Source organism: Phyllobates terribilis, unplaced genomic scaffold (assembly GCF_046119375.1).
Source record: "Phyllobates terribilis strain yellow unplaced genomic scaffold, ASM4611937v1 Scaffold_5__5_contigs__length_657084704, whole genome shotgun sequence".
Taxonomy (NCBI): Eukaryota; Metazoa; Chordata; class Amphibia; order Anura; family Dendrobatidae; genus Phyllobates; species Phyllobates terribilis.
Window position 1 is genome coordinate 125,234,064 of NW_027362765.1, and position 21,412 is coordinate 125,255,475.

At 42.6% G+C, this 21,412-nt stretch overlaps 1 protein-coding gene across 3 annotated transcripts in view; it reads right to left on the reverse strand.

Annotated features, from left to right (window-relative positions):
• COL20A1 (collagen type XX alpha 1 chain) overlaps positions 1–21,412 on the reverse strand; it is a 162,247-nt gene that overhangs the window by 39,375 nt on the left and 101,460 nt on the right. For 2 of the 3 annotated variants that reach the window (XM_073682937.1, XM_073682934.1), the window contains 7 exons: positions 19,579–19,656; positions 18,886–18,972; positions 18,756–18,809; positions 17,329–17,424; positions 14,914–14,967; positions 14,553–14,606; positions 12,741–12,794 (listed from right to left, as the gene is read on the reverse strand). In XM_073682937.1, the coding sequence (XP_073539038.1) occupies positions 12,741–12,794; positions 14,553–14,606; positions 14,914–14,967; positions 17,329–17,424; positions 18,756–18,809; positions 18,886–18,972; positions 19,579–19,656 (477 nt within the window). The remainder of the gene's footprint in view (positions 1–12,740; positions 12,795–14,552; positions 14,607–14,913; positions 14,968–17,328; positions 17,425–18,755; positions 18,810–18,885; positions 18,973–19,578; positions 19,657–21,412) is intronic. The other variant, XM_073682936.1, reaches the window with a different exon arrangement.

Below are 21,412 nucleotides of genomic sequence, written 5' to 3' on the forward strand. Positions count from 1 at the left end.
TTTCTATTTGATATAACAGACTTATATCGGGCCAGAAACCAGCCCGGTAGTGTGTTCGTTGGACGTAAGGTTTGTGGACCGAGATAAAAGAACAGCCCAGGGTTAAATTATATATTTAATTGCCGTAAGGGCACACTAAACAGTACACTATGTACACAAGGATTATATATACACAGTGGTCAGACATGAAAGTATGGGTACAAAAGATATAAAGCAGTTATTACAAGTCATTTACCGGTTATATGGAAAGGTCTGGCTTTCGGGGGAAGGGCTGCCACATGGGAGGTTTGTGGCCTTCTCTTTGTTGTTGCAGGACTTTTGCCACATGACTTGATGTCACAACCTCCCCAGGACGATGGGGCCAGGGCTCCTGGCGTTCTTAACCCCTCTGGATTACTCCCAATCCTGCCTCCTGCTGCACCCACATTTCCTCCCCTGGTCTCTCTTAGCTAAGAAACTCCCAAAACTAAAATGGGCCATACGTCCTTACAGGACGGTCTTAGGGAGCCGGTTCTAGTGTCATCGGATGCCGCCGGGCCCCTGCTACGCATGGATACCAAACACCGGGGTCCTAGGGGCCCCTGCAAGGCTGTGTCGGGTATCTCCTCATCCGTAGGCGCTGGAGTATGCTGACAGCTAGGGTGATATTACCTATTATCCCAGGTTCCCAAAAATCGGGTTGGTTTATCTCTGAGAGATATCGTATTCCCATAACTTGGTGTTGAGTTATAGTTTCTTAAACAAAGGGACACAAGGCCGGGCTGCAGCAGCAGCACAGCTGCTGGTGGGGGATTTTGTCACTCAGGGCCTGCAGTGTCGAATTACACTGTACATGGAGATCTCCATAAAACCTGCCACGTAGTGCACAGTGATGGTCATGGGATTGTCTTGAATATTCTTCACACTACCTATAGATGACAGAGGGTGAACTCTGCCTCTGTCAGACCACTTAGATGACTGCTGACACTGTTAACTGTGGCATCTAAAGGCTTGAATGGCCACGGTCAGAGTTAACCTGATTTTTGTTCGTATAGCAGGAGCCTGGGCTCCAGTGGTGATTGTACTGGCACCACTACTGTGCCCGTGCGATCCCAATAACGTAACACTATGCCATTCCATGACTTACGGTTATGCTATTGAGGCTAAAGAAATTAATAAGAAACTAAACACAAAAAGAAGAAGACACACTCTGAAATAAGTTGGGGGAAAAACAGAAGCAAAGCCAAAAAATATCACATAATTCAAAGAGTAGTAGATGCTTGGAACCAACTTCACGCAGATGTGGTTGGAAAATGTTAAGTAATTCAATGTAAGTATGTATCTGTCAAAATAAAAAGTAAATTGGGTGGACTACATGGACCAGGTGTTGTTTTGCTGCCATCAGTATTCTGTGTTTCTATGACCGATCATGGAGGTTTTATAGATGTGATACCGCAGGCCAGCCTTCCATAGAAGCCGTTTTAGAATCATATCCCATTGCTGCTTCATCTTCCCATAATTATTTTTTGGGTAGTAAGATCAGCATGACTACTGCTCTGTACAATCCAGGCCTTGAAGGATTGCTTTGAAGGTGTTGTATAGGATACGGACAGGTAATGCAATTGTTCTGCTTGATGTTGAGTTGCCCATAGCTGCCTAACTAACAGCAAAAGTAATTTTACAAGTACAACTTATAGTATTCAAAGTCACATTAAAAGCTGAAATTTAAGTGAATCTGGTTGGTTTATAGTGATAACCCCACCAATGCTGAGCCTTGTTGATGGGGGGAGGGGTACAGATGACTTAAATTACCACAAGTAACTCATATAAGCAAGGTAAGCATAAAATCTCACCTGTATCTAAGGAAATGAGGGACCCAATGCACAAGCTCCAACTCAGTCTCACTACAAAACACTGAACTCTTTGGGAGACGCATCAAGTTGCACTGGGTTCCTTTTTCCAGGTGGCCACAAATATGTCTGAAATCACGAAGTCTGGTCTCTGCCTAACAGCCTAACAACTCAGTGGATAGAAAGCAAGGTCTAAGGGGTTTTGTGACAATCTTTGGATCTGCAAACGCGTTTCAGACCTGGGTCTTTAATCATTGCCACGCAGGTCTGAAACGCGTTTGCTGATTATACATTTTGGAAGGTTGTTGACTCGTGATGATTTTATTAATATTTTTTCTACAATAAACTTGGATTTTTTATTTAATTCTGATGCTTGAACACCATGTTCTTTCAATGTTTCCTGGAGCACAACTGGTTCCTGGCATCGGACTGTATAGTGGGTGAGCTGACTTAAACCTTGTTTGAATCTTTGGATCTTGTTCACTACACATTTGACACCTACAACATATATATTTCTATATATACTACATCACTTAAAGGGGGGTTTCCAACTAAAGAAAAGATGTAGTTTCATGTGACTACATTAGTAAATTATTCAACATTTACTAATGTGTGGGAACACGGCACAGCAGTCCTTAGGTATGGTGCTCAAGTAGGGTCCTACCCCTTCTACTCCATTTCTAGAAACGCCAGGTAGGCTAGGGTTAAATCCTAACACTGTAGGTCTTAAGTAGATGCACCTGGCTAGCTTTGACTAATTATCAGTGCATGTGTTCAACTGGAAGGTGTCAGTCTGCTAGATGTTGAGCAGAGTGGAATGTGTTGAAGCTGGTGAGTGACCAGCCAAAATGTGAGTTGTAGCTGGGATAGCGATAAGTCAGAGTCTCTCTATGAGTGGAGACTGCACAGGTCAGCTAGGAAAGCTGAGCAGTCTGTGAGTTGGAACTGCAGTGTAACGTGGGGAAGCTGCAGGATGTTCAGTGTGAACAGTGTGTAAGGAAGTAGACAATAGAGAAGAGGAGTACAAATGAAGTTGATGCCTAGCTGAGTGATTGCAAGCAAACACCGCCATCTGCTGGTCAAAGGCAAAAGTGAAAGTAAAGAAAGAATTACAGTAATAGGAACTTAATAGTGGGAACCCATGTTCCCACAGGAAGAGTTTAAAGACAACACCAGGTCAGGTGACACCTGTGTCGCAGTTATTAATTATAAAAGGCCAGGCCAAGAAGAGGCAGTTGTTGACAGTACCTGTACCAGGACAGGTCGTGCGGCTGTTAGGTGGAATTACAGTCACCATAGTCACAGAAGGGTCCGAGAGTGGTCAGATGCCGGAGAAGGCCTGAGCTGTGAGGAAGATCCGTGCCCAGCGCCAGTAGAAGTCTGTGAGCAGTGCCAGTAGAAGTCCGTAACCAGCGCCAGTAGAAACCCATCACCAGAACCAAAGAAGAACTCAGTAATCTTTTTCAAATTGCATGGTATAGTTGTTCTGTTTATTGTTCAGGAATCCCAAACCGTGACATCTTGGCCAGATTATATGACTTTAGGAGCTTATTACTCTAGAAAAAATGCGCAATGAGTGGCGGTATAACTGCTCTGATGACCGGAGCTCTCATCAGAATAGTAATACTGACACTCATTGTACTTTTTTCTGTATTGTATTCATTGTAATAAGCTCCGGTAATTTAATTTACTAATATAAGCACCTTTAACTACATTTTTTTTTCATCTGGGCAACCCCTGTACCATCATTTTTTTCCCTATCCCAATGCAAAAAACTATCCCAAGAGACAAAAAAGAACCTCTGCCTATCACTCCAGGCATCACTTACTAAAAGGGTTCAATAGGATAAGAAATAGATATTTCTCCATGAAACAGTGCCACTCCTGACCATGGGTACTGACTACTATAACAGCACAGCTGCACTGAAGGGAATGGAGCCGAGCTGCAATACCACACACAACCTGTGGACTGAACTATGGAATCTCTTTTGAAAAATTAATTTAAAAAAAAGGCCATGTTTTTCTATTCCAGGACAACCTTGATGAAGTTTCTACAGAGTCCACAGAGCGGGGAAAGACCTCAAATGATGATTATCTCACAGATTTCCCCTCCAAATAATAAGGAAGCGACTGTGGGTAAAAAAGTCATTAATTTTAGTCATCTTCCCTGGTACAGCACCAATATATCTCAATGTACTTATTTCTGACTTATCTGGATGTGCTGGTGTTCTAGCTCTAAATGTCTGTAATATATTATATATAATGAGACCAATTTCAGATGTCTAACTTAGTATTTTCCCGACCTCGCTTCCCTGGTCTCTGGCTATGTATTAGAGGAATGCTATAAATAAAATCTGCCCTATATAGAAGGCTTGTTGCCACAATGACAAATAGGCATTCGGTTCGAGTCTAGATCTTGTTTAAGAAGTCAAAAATTGTCAACTATGAATGAACCACATTATAACAGAATTTAGTCTGAAGACTACCAAGTGGGCACTAGCCCAAAGAGTCAATCCTACCTGGTTTCCTAAATGTAGGTTCACAAAACTCAACTTAGTCTCTGTGCACATTGCACGTGAACCTTTCATCACTGGTACACATCGGGTAGATTTTTCAAGGATACCTTTGGGGACATTTTTTAATTACTTGCTACTGTTTATCTTTGCAATTGTTTTTTCCCCTATTTTTTTGGTCATTTGGCTTCTACAGCCTCTAAGTATAAACGTACATACAGTAGCAGACAGTAGAAGGATTCATTCTGTAGTCAGTTATGTACTATGATACATAGAGGCTGTAGAAGCCAAATGGACTAGAAGTTTTAATTAAATGCCAATGCAAATATGTGTTTTTTGCCAAAAATAAAAGCATTAAAGTGAAAAAATATACCACCAAAAGTATCAAGACTAGATTCAGTAGATACTTTATCATTTCCCTTTTATCCCTAGGTCTTCATATATCTATAATCTGCTCTGCATACAAAAATGTACTGTATATCCTATATATCATGGGAGCACAAGATTCATCACAGGGACCACATACCGCACACTATGCCATCCTATGTGGCTCCTAACCATTTGATCACAGACATACCATACTTGCCTGTGGCATCAAATGTGTATTTTCCATGCTACAGAGTGTGAGAGCAGGGCTGGGTAAGTACTAATGGGGCACTGTGTGGCCATCTCACATACTAACAGAATGGGATCTCCTGACCCTTGAAGAAGCTAGATGAGATGGAGTGGCAGAAATCCAGTTGCAATTTTATTAAAGTATTGAAAAAATCAGTAGTCATAAATAGTGATGAGCGAGTATGTTCGGTTAACCCTTTTGGTGAGTATGCTCGGACGAGTACCGAGTATCTTCAGCGTACTCGGTGATATTTGTTGAATCGCTCCCGTGTGCATGATTTGCGACTGTTTGACAGCTTTAATACATGTGAGGAATGCTTGTTTCTTTCGCCTTCCTTACATGGATTAAAGCTGTCAAACAGTCGCAAATCATGCACACGGGAGTGATGTGCTCATCGCCTCTGCAGCAGAGCCGATCAGATAACTGCAGCTTCTAGTCTCCTATGGAGACTATTGAAACGTGCAGAAAGTGGAGAAAAAATATTTTTAAAAATATGAAAAAAATATAAACGTTTAAATCACCCCCCTTTCGCCCCATTCAAAATAAAATGATTAAAAAAAAACTACATACACATATTTGGTATTACCACGTTCAGATTCGCCCGATCTATTAATATAAAAAAAAAATGAATCCGATTGGTAAACGGCGTAACGAGGAAAAAATTGTAAACGCCAGAATTACGTTTTTTTTGGTAGTCACAAAATTGAAATAAAATGCAATGATGGGCAATCAAAACATCGGATCTACCCAAAAATAATATCAATAAAAACATCAGCTTGATACGCAAAAAATAAGCCCTCACTTGGCACCAGATCCCGAAAAATGGAGACGCTACGGGTCTTAGAAAATGGGGCCATTTTTCTAATTTTTTTTTTTCGCAAACTTTGGAATTTTTTTTCACCACTTAAATAAAAAAGAACCTTTAGGCTATGTGCCCATGATGCAGAAATACTCCGGATTTTTTTCCTGAGCGTTGCAGCAGCTCCCTGGCAGAAAAAAACGCATGTGGATTGTACATGCGTTTTCCTGCCAGGGACATGCGGATGTGAAGCGTTCTTCACATGCATTTCGGCATGCGGGTTTACAAGCGCTTTCCAAGAGATTTTAGCATCACTTGGAAAGTGCTTGACAACTTGGTCACACTATATAAATCCATGCAACCGGCATAGATTTATATAGTGTGACCGTAAAGAATGGTAAAAAATAAAAAAATAAATCTATACTTACCTTCCGATGGCCCCCGCAGTCTTGCTTCGATCCGTCCTGGCTTGCCGGCAGCGTGCGGTACACTACACTGAAGGACCTGCCGTCACATGACTAAATGAGGTCAGCGCAGGTCCTTCAGTCCACCGCGAGCTGCTGGCAAGCCAAGACAATGAGACCGGAGGCTATCAGAAGGTAATAATAATAATAATCTTTATTTTTATATAGCGCTAACATATTCCGCAGCGCTTTACATACATTATTGTCGCTGTCCCCATCGGGGCTCACAATCTAGATTCCCTATCAGTATGTCTTTGGAGTGTGGGAGGAAACCGGAGAACCCGGAGGAAACCCACGCAAACACAGGGAGAACATACAAACTCCCTGTAAGTATGGTATTTTTTATTTTATTCTTTTTTTTACAGGTTCTATGGTACCCGGGTCTGGAGGAGAATCTCCTGTCCTCTAGACCTGGGTACCATCCGTACATTGAAACGCATGGATTCCGCATGTACAGATCCAGTGATGCAGATTCCATGCGTTTCAATGCAAGTCAATGGCGGCGAAAACGCAGCGCTTCCGCAAAATAATTGATAGTGCTGCGTTTTTTTCCGCAGCGGAAATGTCCGCAGCATGTACACAGCACATGCGGATTATCGTTGGGGAACATGGCAGACATTCTACCAAGCGTTTTTTAAGCGTTTCTGCAGCGTTATTGCCGCTGCAGAAATGCTTAAAAAACGAATCATGGGCACACAGCCATACATGTTTGGTGTCAACGAACTCGTAATGACCTGGAGAATAATAATGGCAGGTCAGTTTTAGCATTCAGTGAACGTGTTAAAAAAAAAAAAAAAACAACCGTGAAATTGCATTTTTTTTGCAATTTCACCCCACTTGGATTTTTTTTCCCCGTATTCCAGTTTATGATATTGGAAAAACCAGTGATGGCGTTTAAAAGTACAACTTGTCCCGCAAAAAATAAGCCCTCACATGGCCATATTGACAGAAAAATAAAAAGGCTATGGCTCTGGGAAGAAGGGGAGCAAAAAATGAAAACGCAAAAACAGAAAATGCTCCGTTCATAAAGGGGTTAAGAAAGTAAAAGTGCGGTTTTGTCTTTCTTAGGAGTATATCTATGTGTGCAGAATTATCAGGAAACTATTAGTGTGCAGAATTATCGGGCAACTAAGTGGAAAACATCAATTTTCTCATCTCAGTTGTTTATTTCCATCTGTTAAAGTGAGAATAATAGCCAAACAACTCAATGTACAAAAATACATTTTTGACATTTCAAAAATAATATCAGGACCAATGTAGCCCCCCTTCTGTTCAATAACAGTTATAAAGCTTTCCATCCATGGAGTCAGTCAGTTTCTTAATCTGGTGATGACGATTAACTTTTTGGCCAGCACCGACCACAGCTTCCCAGACACTGATCAGAGAGGTGACTGTTTTCCTTTACTTTAAATTTCTCATTTAAGAAGAGCCCACAAGTTCTGAACAGCATCTAGGTCAGTTGAGAAAGACGCCATGTCATTATTCTTTCATCTTTACACTGTGTGCAGAATTATTAGGCAAGTTGTATTTTAGAGGATTATTTTTATTATTGATCAACAACTATGTTCTCAATCAACCAAGAAGACTCATAAATATCCAAGCTTAATAGTTTTGGAAGTTGGAGGGTTTTTTTTTAGATTTGGCTATCTTAGGAGGGTATCTGTTTGTGCAGGTAACTATTACTGTGCAGAATTATTTGGCAACTTAATAAAAACCAAATATAATCCCATCTCACTTGTTTATTTTCACCAGGTAAACCAATATCAGTGCACAAAATTTAGAAATAAACATTTCTGACATGCAAAAACAAAAAACAAAAAAATAGTGATCAATATAGCCACCTTTCTTTATGATGACACTCAGCCGCCTTCCATCCATAGATTCTGTCAGTTGCTTGATCTGTTTTCAATCAACATTGCGTGCAGCAGCCACCACAGCCTCCCAGACACTGTTCCAAGAGGTGTACTGTTTTCCCTCCCTGTAGATCTCACATTTTATGATGGACCACAGGTTCTCTATGGGGTTCAGATCAGGTGAACAAGGAAACCATGTCATTATTTTTTCTTTTTTTAGACCTTTACTGGCCAGCCACGCTGTGGAGTAGTTGGATGCATGTGATGGAGCATTGTCCTGCATGAAAATCATGTTTTTCTTGAACGATACTGACTTCTTCCTGTACCACTGCTTGAAGAAGTTGTCTTCCAGAAACTGGCAGTAGGTCTGGGAGTTGAGCTTCACTCCATCCTCAACCCGAAAAGGTCCCACAAGTTCATCTTTGATGATACCAGCCCATACCAGTACCCCACCTCCACCTTCCTGGCGTCTGAGTCGGAGTGGAGCTCTCTGCCCTTTACTGATCCAGCCTCTGGCCCATCCATCTGGCCCATCAAGAGTCACCCTCATTTCATCAGTCCATAAAACCTTTGAAAAATCAGTCTTAAGATATTTCTTGGCCCATTCTTGACGTTTTATCTTATGTTTCTTGTTCAAAGGTGGTCGTTTTTCAGCCTTCCTTACCTTGGCCATGTCCCTGAGTATCGCACACCTTGTGCTTTTTGATACTCCAGTAACGTTGCAACTCTGAAATATGGCAAAACTGGTGGCGAATGGCATCTTGGCAGCATCACGCTTGATTTTCCTCAATTCATGGACAGTTATTTTGCGCCTTTTTTGGCCAACACGCTTCTTGCGACCCTGTTGGCTATTTGCCATGAAACGCTTGATTGTTCGGTGATCACACTTCAAAAGTTTGGAAATTTCAAGACTGCTGCATCCCTCTGCAAGACATCTCACAATTTTGGACTTTTCAGAGCCCGTCAAATCTCTCTTCTGACCCATTTTGCCAAAGGAAAGGAAGTTGCCTAATAATTAAGCACAGCTTATATAGGGTGTTGATGTCATTAGTCAACACCCATCCTCATTACAGAGATGCAAATCACCAGATTTACTTAATTGGTAGTTGGCTCTCAAGCCTATGCAGCTTGGAGTAGGACAACATGTATAAAAAATATCGAAGTGATCAAAATAGGCATTTGCCTAATAATTCTGCACGCGGTGTAAGTTCTTTACTGGCAGCCGAGCAGTGGAGACTTCAATGCTGCGATGGAGCATTGTACTGCATAAAAATCATGGTTTCCTTGAAGGATGCAGACTTTTTCCTGTAACTGCTTGAAGAAAGGGGCAGTAGGTTTGGGAGTTCATTTTAAGCCCATCTTCAACCCAAAAAGGTCCAACTAGCTCATCTTTAGTTGTACCAGCACATAGCAGTACCCCACCTCCACCTTGCTTGAGTCTGAGTAGAATTGGAAGTATGTGCCTGTTCCAGATCCAGCCATTAGCCCATCCATCTGGTCCATCAAGAGCCATCTCATCTCATCAGTACATAAAACCTGTCTTCAGATCTTTCTTGGCCCAGTCTTTAAAAAATGCAAGAGCGCAATAGGGTTTTATCCAGGTTAACAGCTTAATGAAAGATCAGTAGAATGACTCACCTTATACGGTTGTGTGAGACACAACACTGAAAGAGCCTGGAATCCAAATGCAGCAGCTTCCATAAATAATATCAGATTAAAGTACCTGGACTGGCAGTGTTTCTGCGTTCTCTGGAGACATGACAAAACCAGTGGTAGGTAAACATGCAGGTTTATATAAATATCCAGTCTTGACATTTCAATTGGCCCAGTCTTGACATTTCACTTTCCGTGTCTTGTTCAGTGGTGGTCGGGTTTCAGCCTTCCTTACCTTGGCCATGTCTCTGAGCACTGAACACCTTGTACTTCTGGGAACTCCAGGGAGGCTGCAGTTCTGGAATATGACAGCACTGGAGTATAATGGCTTCCTGGTCGCTTCACGTTTGATTTTCCTCAAATCTTTGGCCGTTAATAGACATCTGTGATGATACAGCTTCTAATCTTAATTAGCCAGAAGTCTAGATTTGTTAGGCCAAGAGAAATACACTATTGTGGTTGTGTTGACTTTTGAATGTATGTGTTTCCTTGGCTAGTCAAGAAGGGCAGCGAGTGTTGGGAAACAATGATGTTTGTTACTATGCTAACTGCATATTGTACTAAGCCAGATAGTTGTTTATTTACAAGAGCAGGGTGATACCAACTATGCAAATTAATTAAATGACCAAACAATGAGACCAGAGCCCTGCATCTTTCCCACAGACCTGCGACCGATGACTTTAGCCACATATGTAAATATAAAAAGGGTTTTCTATCCTGCTGCATGGCTCCATCCAGAGAAACACAGATTTTGATTCTACAGAATTCCAGCCTAAGGGTACACGGCCCTGACTGGAAGGATACAGATCTGCTCCATTGACTATCAGAAAAGCCATATATAAATTTGGGGAAACCAGGTTGGAACAATGAGGTCACACGAGACCCAATGAATATGTTGTTTGGGGTTGCCAGGAGGGACCCTCCAGTCGCCTGGAACCCATGGAGACGCTCGGAGAAGCCAGGGTGGGACCCTTGGGTCTCCTGGCTTGGTATCTCAATGGACTGTCAGCTTCCTAAGCTTGCCACTACCTCCTCTCTGTGTGGGCCTACCAAAAGCGGGGCTACTGGTTCAGGTAGTTGGCCCTGGAGGTTCCAAATTCGCAGCTGATCTATTCCCAGCGGGCCAGTGGAAGGGTGGGACTGTGTAATGTTGTACTGTGGTGCCCTGCTGCGCATTGGTGCCACAGAACCCAGAAGGGTGCATGGATGGACTTGTCCACAAGAGTCCCTCACACATTCACACACTTCCACCCTACCACCTCAGACCAGCAGAGGGAGCCCTGATAGGGATATATATATAGCGAGGATGGAGCCAGGCAGTAGGGAGTTTAGAGTCGGAAACAGAGAGGAACAGAGCTCAGAGTGAGCTGAGAGAGTGCTGTGCTTAGGCGAGCCAAGGCCTACAGCACGTGTGAAGGCCTAGTGAGGGCCTTGAGTGGGCCGAAGGCGAGAGGAGAAGGAAGAAGTAGCAAGGGGGGCAGATGAGCATACCAGGCTCACCTCGAGATATATACCGGACACCGGGTCCGCGCCTACAGGGACTCTTTACACCCAGTAGGGACTACCGGAACCCCTGGAGGACTACAGGTCCCAGAGTTGCCAAACGCTGACTACAGTACCAGGGCTAGGAGTCACGGAGGTCCCAGCGTCCAGGGAGAGTGATCTCCAAAGAGAAGGCCTTACCACCAGGTCAGCAGGTGCAAGGGAGAGAGAGACAGTAAGCAAGCTAGGCTTAGTTCCAGGCAGGCCAGAAGCTTAGCGAGAAAAGACACGGATCAGGAGGCCCTATACCAGCTCACTGGGGAGAGTCCAAAAGTGCACCCTTCGCCCGGAGTACCCTGGACCGTGCCTGCACCATCACCAGTAAAGGTACTGAAGTTTACCCCCGTGTGAGTGTCCGTCTTTCCTCCAGGACCGTCCTGCCGTCTCTCCCCAGCATCCTCCATTACACCCCACGCTGCCCTGGAGCTAGCTCTACCTGTGGAGAGCCACACCATCACTGCTGCCGTAACACCAGCTCCAGAGGACTGCTCCGCAGCGGCAGCTCCCTTTTGCCGCATTCCACAGGTGGCGTCACGAACTTTCCAAATCCCCTATAAATTTCCCTTTTTTTACTGACCGCCCTGGGTCATGGACCAGGCCAGCCACCGTGATATCCCCCACCGGCATACGCAGAGGCCCGGCTGCCGAGCACTCCCACGGCCCAGGGGGCGCGTCAGCCTCATCTTGGGTATTTTCTGGAACTGTTCTATGTGTTTATTGTCCATTTGGTTGTTCAATAAAATGTTGCCACACTGTTTTACCCTCAACCTGAGTTGTCTGAGTAGTATTACGCCCACGGAAGAACCCGGGTCTTCACAACATCTTTTTTACTCAACACATTTTTGCGGCCCTGTTGACCATTCGCCACAAAACTTTTAATGGTTCTGTGATCATGCCCCAATATCTGAGCAATTTCAGGAAATTTACCAATTTGTGACTTTTCAGAGTCTGTTAGACCTTTTTTTTGACCCATTTTACCTAAAGAAAATAAGAAGCCTAATAATTCAGCAAACCTCGATAAAGAGTGTTGATATCCTGAGCCACACCATCCTCATTACACAAATACACATCTGCTTCCTCCAATAAGCAGTCAAGTTTATACATCTTGGAGTTGAAAAATCTGCATAAAATGGTGATATGGCGAAAATATTCACTTGCCTAATAATTCGGCACACAATATAGTTCTACATAACCCAGTTTAGATGACCTTGGTAATCTACTTGGGTTCACTAAAGCTAGGAACAGGTCTGGGGGTTACAGCTGTAATTCAGTTGTCTGAAACAGACCTTATGATAATAACTACATCTTCAGTTGGGAAGTCAATTCGCACAAAGAAACCAATTAATTGCAGTCATGGGGTAAGAGAATCGATATTAAGAAAGGGTAATAGATCATTTTAGGCATCTTGTCCATAAATATTCTAACATCGAGCACCAAAGTATAAAAATCTACACTGAAGCGATGGTTCTTACCCGAGATCCTGGTGGTCCTGGCATTCCAGATATCCCTTCCACACCACGAATGCCCTGGAGATAAATATCAGCTAAATAATATAGTGTGAGTACACATGAAATCCACACAAGACGTGGGCACCAGCATATGGTTAATGATGTATTGTACAAGCTTTGTCTTGCTATGAGTCAACTCGACAAGTTCATGGCTATTAGCATTTTTTATCAAAATTACAAAAAAAAAAAGTGATTTATAGAAAACCCAGCTGCCGTTCTCTGCAGTAAGCAAAATCCAACTGTATATTAAAAGGTCACATTTGTCTGGAGAGTTTCAGAAGCATAATGAGCTGTCACCATGATGCGTGGCTCGCTGCAAATGTTGACAATTTAGAAAACTGCGTGGAAAAAAAGTTATAAAGAAGAAACTACATGTACCCTACTGGAAGCTTGGAAAAAGTTATTTTGGCAGGATTCTCGCTCTCCGTGTTCATTCAGGCAGCTGGTGGCTTTGGGAAATGGGATAGAGAAAGTGATAAACACATGGCCAACCCATAAGAAAAAGACTTAGCCATAAGCAGTTGGCTCTAAATTCATTGCTGAATGTGGCTTTCTTCTGCTAAACATTTGATGGCTACTATTGTGTCAGAACTCCAGCCCATAATTGGGTAGAATGGTAGACAGTGTTGGCAAAAAATATTGGCCATAGACATTTTAAGCAATAATGACTAATCATTTGGACAAACAGTCATTGAGACCAAAAAATAATCACCATATTGGACTGATATTGGCCTATAAAGTACACTACAATCATCATTGCAAAAGTTCCGTCACATATATTGGCTGCCATGTTTTCATGAGTCGGCAAGCAAATGCCAAGTGCCAGGAGGGTACCAACAACTCACTACATCTTGGAAGAGTATTTACAGTAGGTACATGACTAGGATGGATAACTGAATCTTTTCCCCTGGTGAATATGAGTCTAGTTTTTGCATTTAGTGTCATTGTTATGGTTAAATGAAAAGAGATACAAGAGAATTTTTTATCTTCAACCCAACCCTAGAAGATCACTGGGTATGGATGCTCTTGCATGGACTAGCATTAGGTTGGATGTTGGCCACAGCCCCCCAAATAGCACAGGTCACAAATGTCAATGCCGGATAGATGTCTTTATACCCATTTGCCTAATCCATAATGAAGAAGACAAATTCTCTTCCGCTGTATTCCATAAGCTCAGGAACCACGGAATTGGGGTCACAAGCTCCAGTTGCCCAATTCATTAGGGGCAGTGGCACTCCTTCAATAATAACAAGAGAGGTTGCACATCCCTAAATCTATGTTTGCTTTCTGCCTTACTGAAACAAGCATGTATGTATTTATTATAGCCAAGATAGCCTGCAATACAAAATCAGATGTAGAGGACTTAATTCGGTAATTATTTGACCAGAAATGGCCGGGAGTGGAGTGGGCCCCAAGTCTGTCTCTTTCCCTAGCAGTTGGAGCATTGTAGTATAATTTTACCCCCATCCAGTGTATCTGGAATGATTGAGTGGCAATAAGGAAACTAAAGGTGGCCAACAGCTCTCCCACCTCCCCCCCTCCGTACACACACAGGCTCAGTTTAGTAGTCTCTTAAAAAAGTGGTCAGAAATATCGCTCATTAATTAAAAACATGGCAAATCACAAAGATCCAAAAATAGTTAAAGTCACACACAAGTCATATATATAGTCACACACATCTAGATCTGTGATTACACATGTTCGGCATCATTAACAGGTTCTCATACCAAGCCTTATATCCAAACACATTACAAAATTTCGAAGAGCCATACATACCTTAGGTCCCATCGTCCCATCTCTTCCTGGAATGCCCTCAGGACCAGGTGAACCCTAAAAGCATCAAAAATAAAAGACAGGTGTAATTGGAAGCTCCTTCGTCTCAATGCAAAACTGGAATAGGGCTCCCGACCTACCATGCAGCATTTATAATACTGGTCTCTCTTAGTAGGCAGAGGAGCCCTTTGTCCCTTGTCAGCTCTAGGACCTAGTTATGGCTGCTAGCCTCCCCCACCCCCATATCTCTACAGAGTTTAGTGATAGGATCCCCAATATTATCTTCTTATAATTACCCAGGTATGCTTGTTTCACAGGACCAAGAGTGAGAAGACAGATGTGTACTGTAGATGGCCTACATTACCTGCAGTCCAGGACTTCCTGTGTCCCCCTTGTCGCCTTTCATACCTGGAGGGCCCTGTAATAAAACAGAATTTTTTTGTGATTTAGGACAATTGCTCTGGAACCTACTGAAAAGCGCAATTTGGAGACTTCCTCCATACTCAATTTCATACAGGACTAAAACTGGGCGGTATGATGCTTCCATGTCTGTAAGTGCAAAGTTATTGGGCCCCTTCCAAAAATACAATTGGGATGTAATTAATATAATAGTGACATTTTTGCTGGTTCTGGAAGCTTGTGATCAGATTAAGTCCTAGTTCTTGGGAGGTTTGGATCCATCACATAATCTTATGGAAACATTAAGATAGTAGATGGAAATATCACCTTCCTTACCAGGTGACATGCTCACAAGACTGGACTTTTTTGTGGTCCCATAAACCTATCTATGATAAAATTTAGTCATTATTTTTTACAGTCTTGAGATCCTTCAGATCATTTAGTGGAAAGATCAGGTGTAAATGGAAGCTTTACGTAACCGTTACCTACTTCCTGGTTGGTCGCATCTATTAAACATTGACTTTTTGTGGTTTCCAAGTATGAAGATCAGAAACCTTCATGTAATGTTCTGAAAATACCAAGTGTAGGTGGAATCCGCATGCTACTTATACACTACTTACGAACTGGCCACGCTCATCAGACATTGACTACTTTGTGGACCCACTGGTGTGCCTGTGATAATATTCGGTTATTATCAAAAGGTTTCAAGGGTTGGTACCAACTTAACAGGGGTTGTCGAATACTAATATAATTTTTTTAAGTATGAATATTTTTTAAATAAAAAACGGAGGCACACTCACCTTCCAGTCCCTGGAGGATCCAGCCCAGGCAGCTTCGGAGGTCTCCAGCAGCTCCAAAAGACAAGCCTGCTCTGTTCAGGAAGTTACCAGGACCGCTGTAGCCTGTCACTGGCAGCAGCGGTCAGGTGACTAGAGAAGCGTGCTATTGGATGTTTCTCTGATGACGAGCTCTTCTAGTCACCTGATTGCTGCACCGGTCCTGGTACTTTCAGAAGGAAGCAGACATTGTTTCCAAAGCCTGTAAAGACCTCCAGAGTCTTCTGCGCAGGACTAGTGGGGGTGCTGAAAGTTGAGTATGCCTTTGTTTATTGTTATAAAACCATTCATTCCTAGAAAAAAATATTGAAGTGTTTGACAACGTCTTTAAACGTGTAGATGAAAACCCCATGTTATCTGTACTTTACTCGCTAGATGGTCCTATAAGATCTTCACTTCTTCATGGTCCAATCAGGGAGTTTATGATCAGATTTGGCTTTGAGAGTGCAATGTTCTGTCTCCTTACTAGTTGTTTATGGTCAAAGAAGCAAATTAAGGGATATGAACAAGTTAGAGGCATATTTTTACTTAAATATATGCATTTTTGGCTAAAAACAATTTTTGCGATTCAGTTTTGCCTTCTATTATATCTCTGTTGCACTGTCTATTTGCTGGCTTCAGAATGAGTTAACTGAGAATCCTTCACTGGGCTTGTTCTGAGATTTTACCTTCCTTCTTTGTAGCTCCTCTCTGCTGAATTATGATCACGAGAAAACCCTTATACCCCCTCCCGGCTTCAGTTTACAAAAAAAAAAAAAACTGTTCTTTACACGCCCTCCTTAAGTACAGCGCTGAGTCTCCGCCACTGCTCCCGATGATGGCAGCGCTGCAGCCAATCAATAAGCTCAGCAGCTTTGAGCGGCTCATGCTGTCAACTTGGGCTGCAGCGCTGTCGACGTGACATCAGTGTGGCAGGTAATAACAGATATCAAAAGCAGCAGCGGAAACTCGGTGCTGGTCCCAGGGAGGGTGGGGGGCAGAACAGTTTGGGGGTATTTTAAACAAACTGCAGCTGAGTGACAGAGGTTTTACGAAAGTTGAACATTGTGATCAGCTGAGAGGAGCTCAGAAGACGTTATATAAAGTTATAGATAAACCATCTAGTTAGAACGAGATGACTGGTAGATTCTCAGTTAACTGTTTCTGCAGCTAGGAATAAACGGTACAAGAACTTAAAACATCTAAAAGGAAAACAATGACAATTTTTTTTTTTACGAAACCCAACCACAAAAATGTTTTTTGCCAAAAATACATGCATTAAAAAAAAAAAGTAAATTAAAGTTTTTAATTTCTCCCTAATGTGTCCATATCCTTTACACTTTAGGAGAATACATGAAGTGTTGATTAAGGGCTCAGATGGTTGTAGATCTAAGGAGACTGATCTAATCTTATATGGGTGGAGGCGCACAGTGTCAAACTCTCCTAAAAAGGGTTTGGAGCCAATAATCACAGCACACGATGCAGGTACTGTAGAAGTCTGAAGGCAATTTCTACTATGTTCTCATGTGCCCATAGAAAATGACTATGGTCGTGGTCGGTAATACCATTGGCCCAGTCATCATCATCCCACGAGCTCCAGGAGACCCCGCTCTCCCTCCTTGACCCTCGGGTCCCATCTGTCCAGATACACCAGCTTCACCCTACCAAACATAGAGATAAAACAGATGGTTCAGACTGTACGCTATGGAAAGTAGAAAAAAAATAATGCGTCCTACGTCATCTTCGCAGATATTGTCACCTTGTTTTACATTTCATCAACATTTAAGCCCGGCGCCTCCCTCGTGTTGATTACATTCCCTCTCAGCTCGTTCCTGAACGTGTGATGTGCTGATTTAATGCCGGTGGATGGGGAATAGAAAGTTTTATTCAAATCCCAGAGCGCAATCTACTTCACAGCATGAATCGGGCGAAAAAAGTGTAAAAATAAAATATTCCATGTTTATGGGTCACGATGGGTGAAAAACACCAGAAAATACTGCACGGGGGGTGGTCTAGGATAGCAAAGACCCCATTACCTGGGGAATGGATGATGTGGGGGTATTCTTCTGTCTTTCTCGAACAGTACATACATGTAGATAGGTAAAAAAGTCTAAATAATTCCCTTGAAAACTCAGGTGTGTTACCATGACAACAATAAGCCACCTCGGGAGATATTTGGGGAAAAAAATCTTGTCGAAGTTTCAGGTGCGAAGACTAAACTCAGATGTCATAGCATGAATATCTATGTTAGTATCTTCCCTTAAAGGGGGTTGTCCAGTTTGGAAAATCTGTTCTCAGATCCTCTATTAGTGAATCCTGAGATAATAAATGAAGGTACTCTGTTTAGGATTAGAAAAATCGCCATTTTCCTTGGAGGACCTGTCCTGTCCTGCATCACACAGATAAGAAGGAAAATGAATGGACACTGTGTAATGCCAAGTTTTCCCTGTGGTGGCGCTGCAGGGAAATTCAACACTTGCTGCCAGGTTTCCTGATTAGAGCAGTTCCATGCAGGAGTGGAGCTGGTTGTCATGGGAACCTTTTTTACAAGTAGGGTTTATTTAAAGTAGAGCCCCCTATAGGCAAATCTCAAAATTCTGATGTGACCCCCTAATTCCTGAAAAACGACATAACTTGTTCTTCACAGTCTGAGATAATTGAGTGACACATAGAGGAGGTCCACTTCTATGACATAGGGTTGTCATAATGGGTCAACTTTTCTCTATTGTGGTCAAACATTGGGACGAGGTCTCTTTTGAGGGGCACAGATACATCTGCTGTCACAGATAACCAGGAGAGAAGGAATGAGCAATTCAAAGTCTCTTTTCTTCTTTTTTAATTCCCAAGGTTCAAGGCGAATATCAAACTACGTTGGGTCCTCCTAATTACATTCCTCCAATGAATCGTATTCTGGAATGATATTGCAGACGATATGTCTACCAAAATAAAATATTCCCTGCGTCTAAAAGACAAATAAAATGATACCATATACCATGGGTCCTGCTTCACCCTGCTCCCCTTTGGGTCCTCGAGGTCCAGGTGGCCCCTGTAGAAAGTAGAGATAAAATTACAGGGTACAACCCAGGTGGACCACCACCATCAGAGGAAAGTATGGTTCTTACAGGGAGTCCAGGTGGTCCCGGGGGCCCTTGAACATCTGAGGTGCAGGTACAAGCAGAAGGTGGAGCTGGACAGCTGTCTTTATCCCTCTAAAAGAATAGAAAGGTCATTTGAGAAGATCTAAGGATCTGACCAAAGCACGAAATGACTACGAGGTGCTGAGACCAATGGATAAACCTACAATGTAGCTGCAATCTTTGATGCAATATATACTCGGCCGGCATTACGTGATATCTCTTCACATATAATAAAACATATGATGTTGTGTGATTCTCTGAGAAAGAGGTCAAGAATGTGTTTTATAACTGTGGTTTCCATCCATTGCAATGTATAATATACAGAGCAATGAATGCCCTCGCTGCATAGACCTATATAGGGTTCATGGACTTGGGTATAGGACCTCGCCTCGCACTCACAGACCTCCTCGATGGCTTTTATTTTTCAGTACCTTGCTGCATTTTAATACTCTTTACATATTCAGTGCAACAAAAATGTCAATGTAAAGATCCCACTTCATGTTATAATTAGGAAACTTGTGAAGTCTACGAATCCGAGGAACCTATAATCCTCAGAGGGGATAGTTACAGAACTGCAGAAAGGTATTCTGTAGTTAAACTTGACATTGGGATGAGCTATCGAGCAGCACTGGGTAAGGTAGAGCAGAAAAAATAGCAGAGTACGCATTTACTTCTTACCTTGCCTGGAACATCACAGCACCCCTCTCCTTCTGGGATCTCTGAAGCGCAGAATACCAAGAATGACTGGAGCTCCAGCTACCGAACAAGTACAGAAAGATTTGGTCTAGGGTGAGAGTGACTATTGGGGTATTACAATAATGCCTAGAGATCCGTGTCCACTAAGGGGTGCACTAATAACTTGGAAGCACCACTCCAGCATTTTTTTTGTATTATTCTCAGCGCTGTAGTGGTGCTACTAATCTAAGGTCCCTTTCCCTAGTCTTATACTTACCAGCTGCTATCTTCACCTTATATCGGACCCGCTCTAGACCCGTGGCGCCATCTTGTGACCACAACATTTGATTGGCTGGAAGTCAGAGGTAACAGTCACAATTGCTCAATGCAAGTCTATGAGAGCCAGAATGAGGCTTTCATAGACTTGCATTGAAGAGTGACCTCCGGCTTGCTCCAGCAAACACTTGTGGGATCCGACAGGTCACAAACTGCTGGATACCGACAGGAGCGGCAGTGATAGAAGGTGAAGACAGGTAAGTATAAGACCAGGGGCAGGGATCTTAGATTAGAAGCACCACTCCAGCGATGCAATAAGTGGTGCTTTAATAAATTGTGTATAAAAAATACAGTGATTGCTTATATTAGTATATTAGAAAGTAGCTAACTGCTCCTCTTGTTTGGATTTTAACTTAAAAAATGACTGTGTGAAATGAAAAGATTTCTCCTGTGCTGCACCTAAGCTTTGGAGTACTCTACCTCTGACAGTAAAACTAACTTTTCTTCAGGAGTTTCATCTTTCAAGACATACAGTATATCACAGTTCTTATTGACTTACCCCTGGTTATACAATTGGTCACAAAATAAGTAACATCAGAAACTTGCTCTTTAATACTTTTGCCCCTAAAAACTCTTTATTTCAGCCTCTCCTCTGGATGATGCTGCATTATATACAAACTGCACTGTCTACGTCTATATAATAGAAAGACTAGAGAGACTCGGCTACTCTACCAAACCTTCACTTCACATTCAGATAGTAAACTCCAGGGACAAAAGTTCTCTTGTCCATATAGCATTTTGGCCTTCCTTGATGGTGCTTTAGAGATGCTCTTTCAGTTGCAACCATAGTCAGCCATATTGGACAGTGGAGAGCTGTCTCTGGTCACCCGGTCACACAGTGCCTACTAACCAGAGATGCACCTCTGCTTTCTCTTAGTTTGTCCATATCTTCTTTCTCCATGTTTGTCAATCGGTCTACTGTGTCTTTTATATATGATTAAAAATTCCAATAGGTAAGGCGCTCCTACTCAACGGCCTCATGACAGCCCACAAAAATGACCAGAAGATAAGTTGTGTAATCAGTAGCTGTGTATTCGGATGCGTTGTGATGGTATTTAAGGACAGATGCTACCAGGCAGGCAGCTCCCACAGTTAATAATTAAATGAACACGTTGATTTAGCAAGGCGTTCTTCTCATTTTGTCATTTTGTGCCCTATTGGCGGTCCCCTCTCCACTGACCCACGCCGCTATAAATAGCCAGATGCTATCGCCTCTCTTTAAACGCCCTCTGGAGAGCTGGACTCTTTCTTCTCCATTCCCAGAGATGCGGGGAATCAGTCTGAGGCTGAATCTCTTCCAAATGAGACCCATTGATCACTGGAAATTTAAAATGTCTCAGGTTAAATAAATCTGGATGACGGATGGAAATAAGGCGTTCTGCGCCGGGGCTGATATGCCGGGAGGCTGCGCCGACACGAGGGTGACATTGCATTAGGGAGAACAATGAATGACTTACTGATGTCGGTTTTTGGACATTATCAGAAAATAGGCACAGGTTAA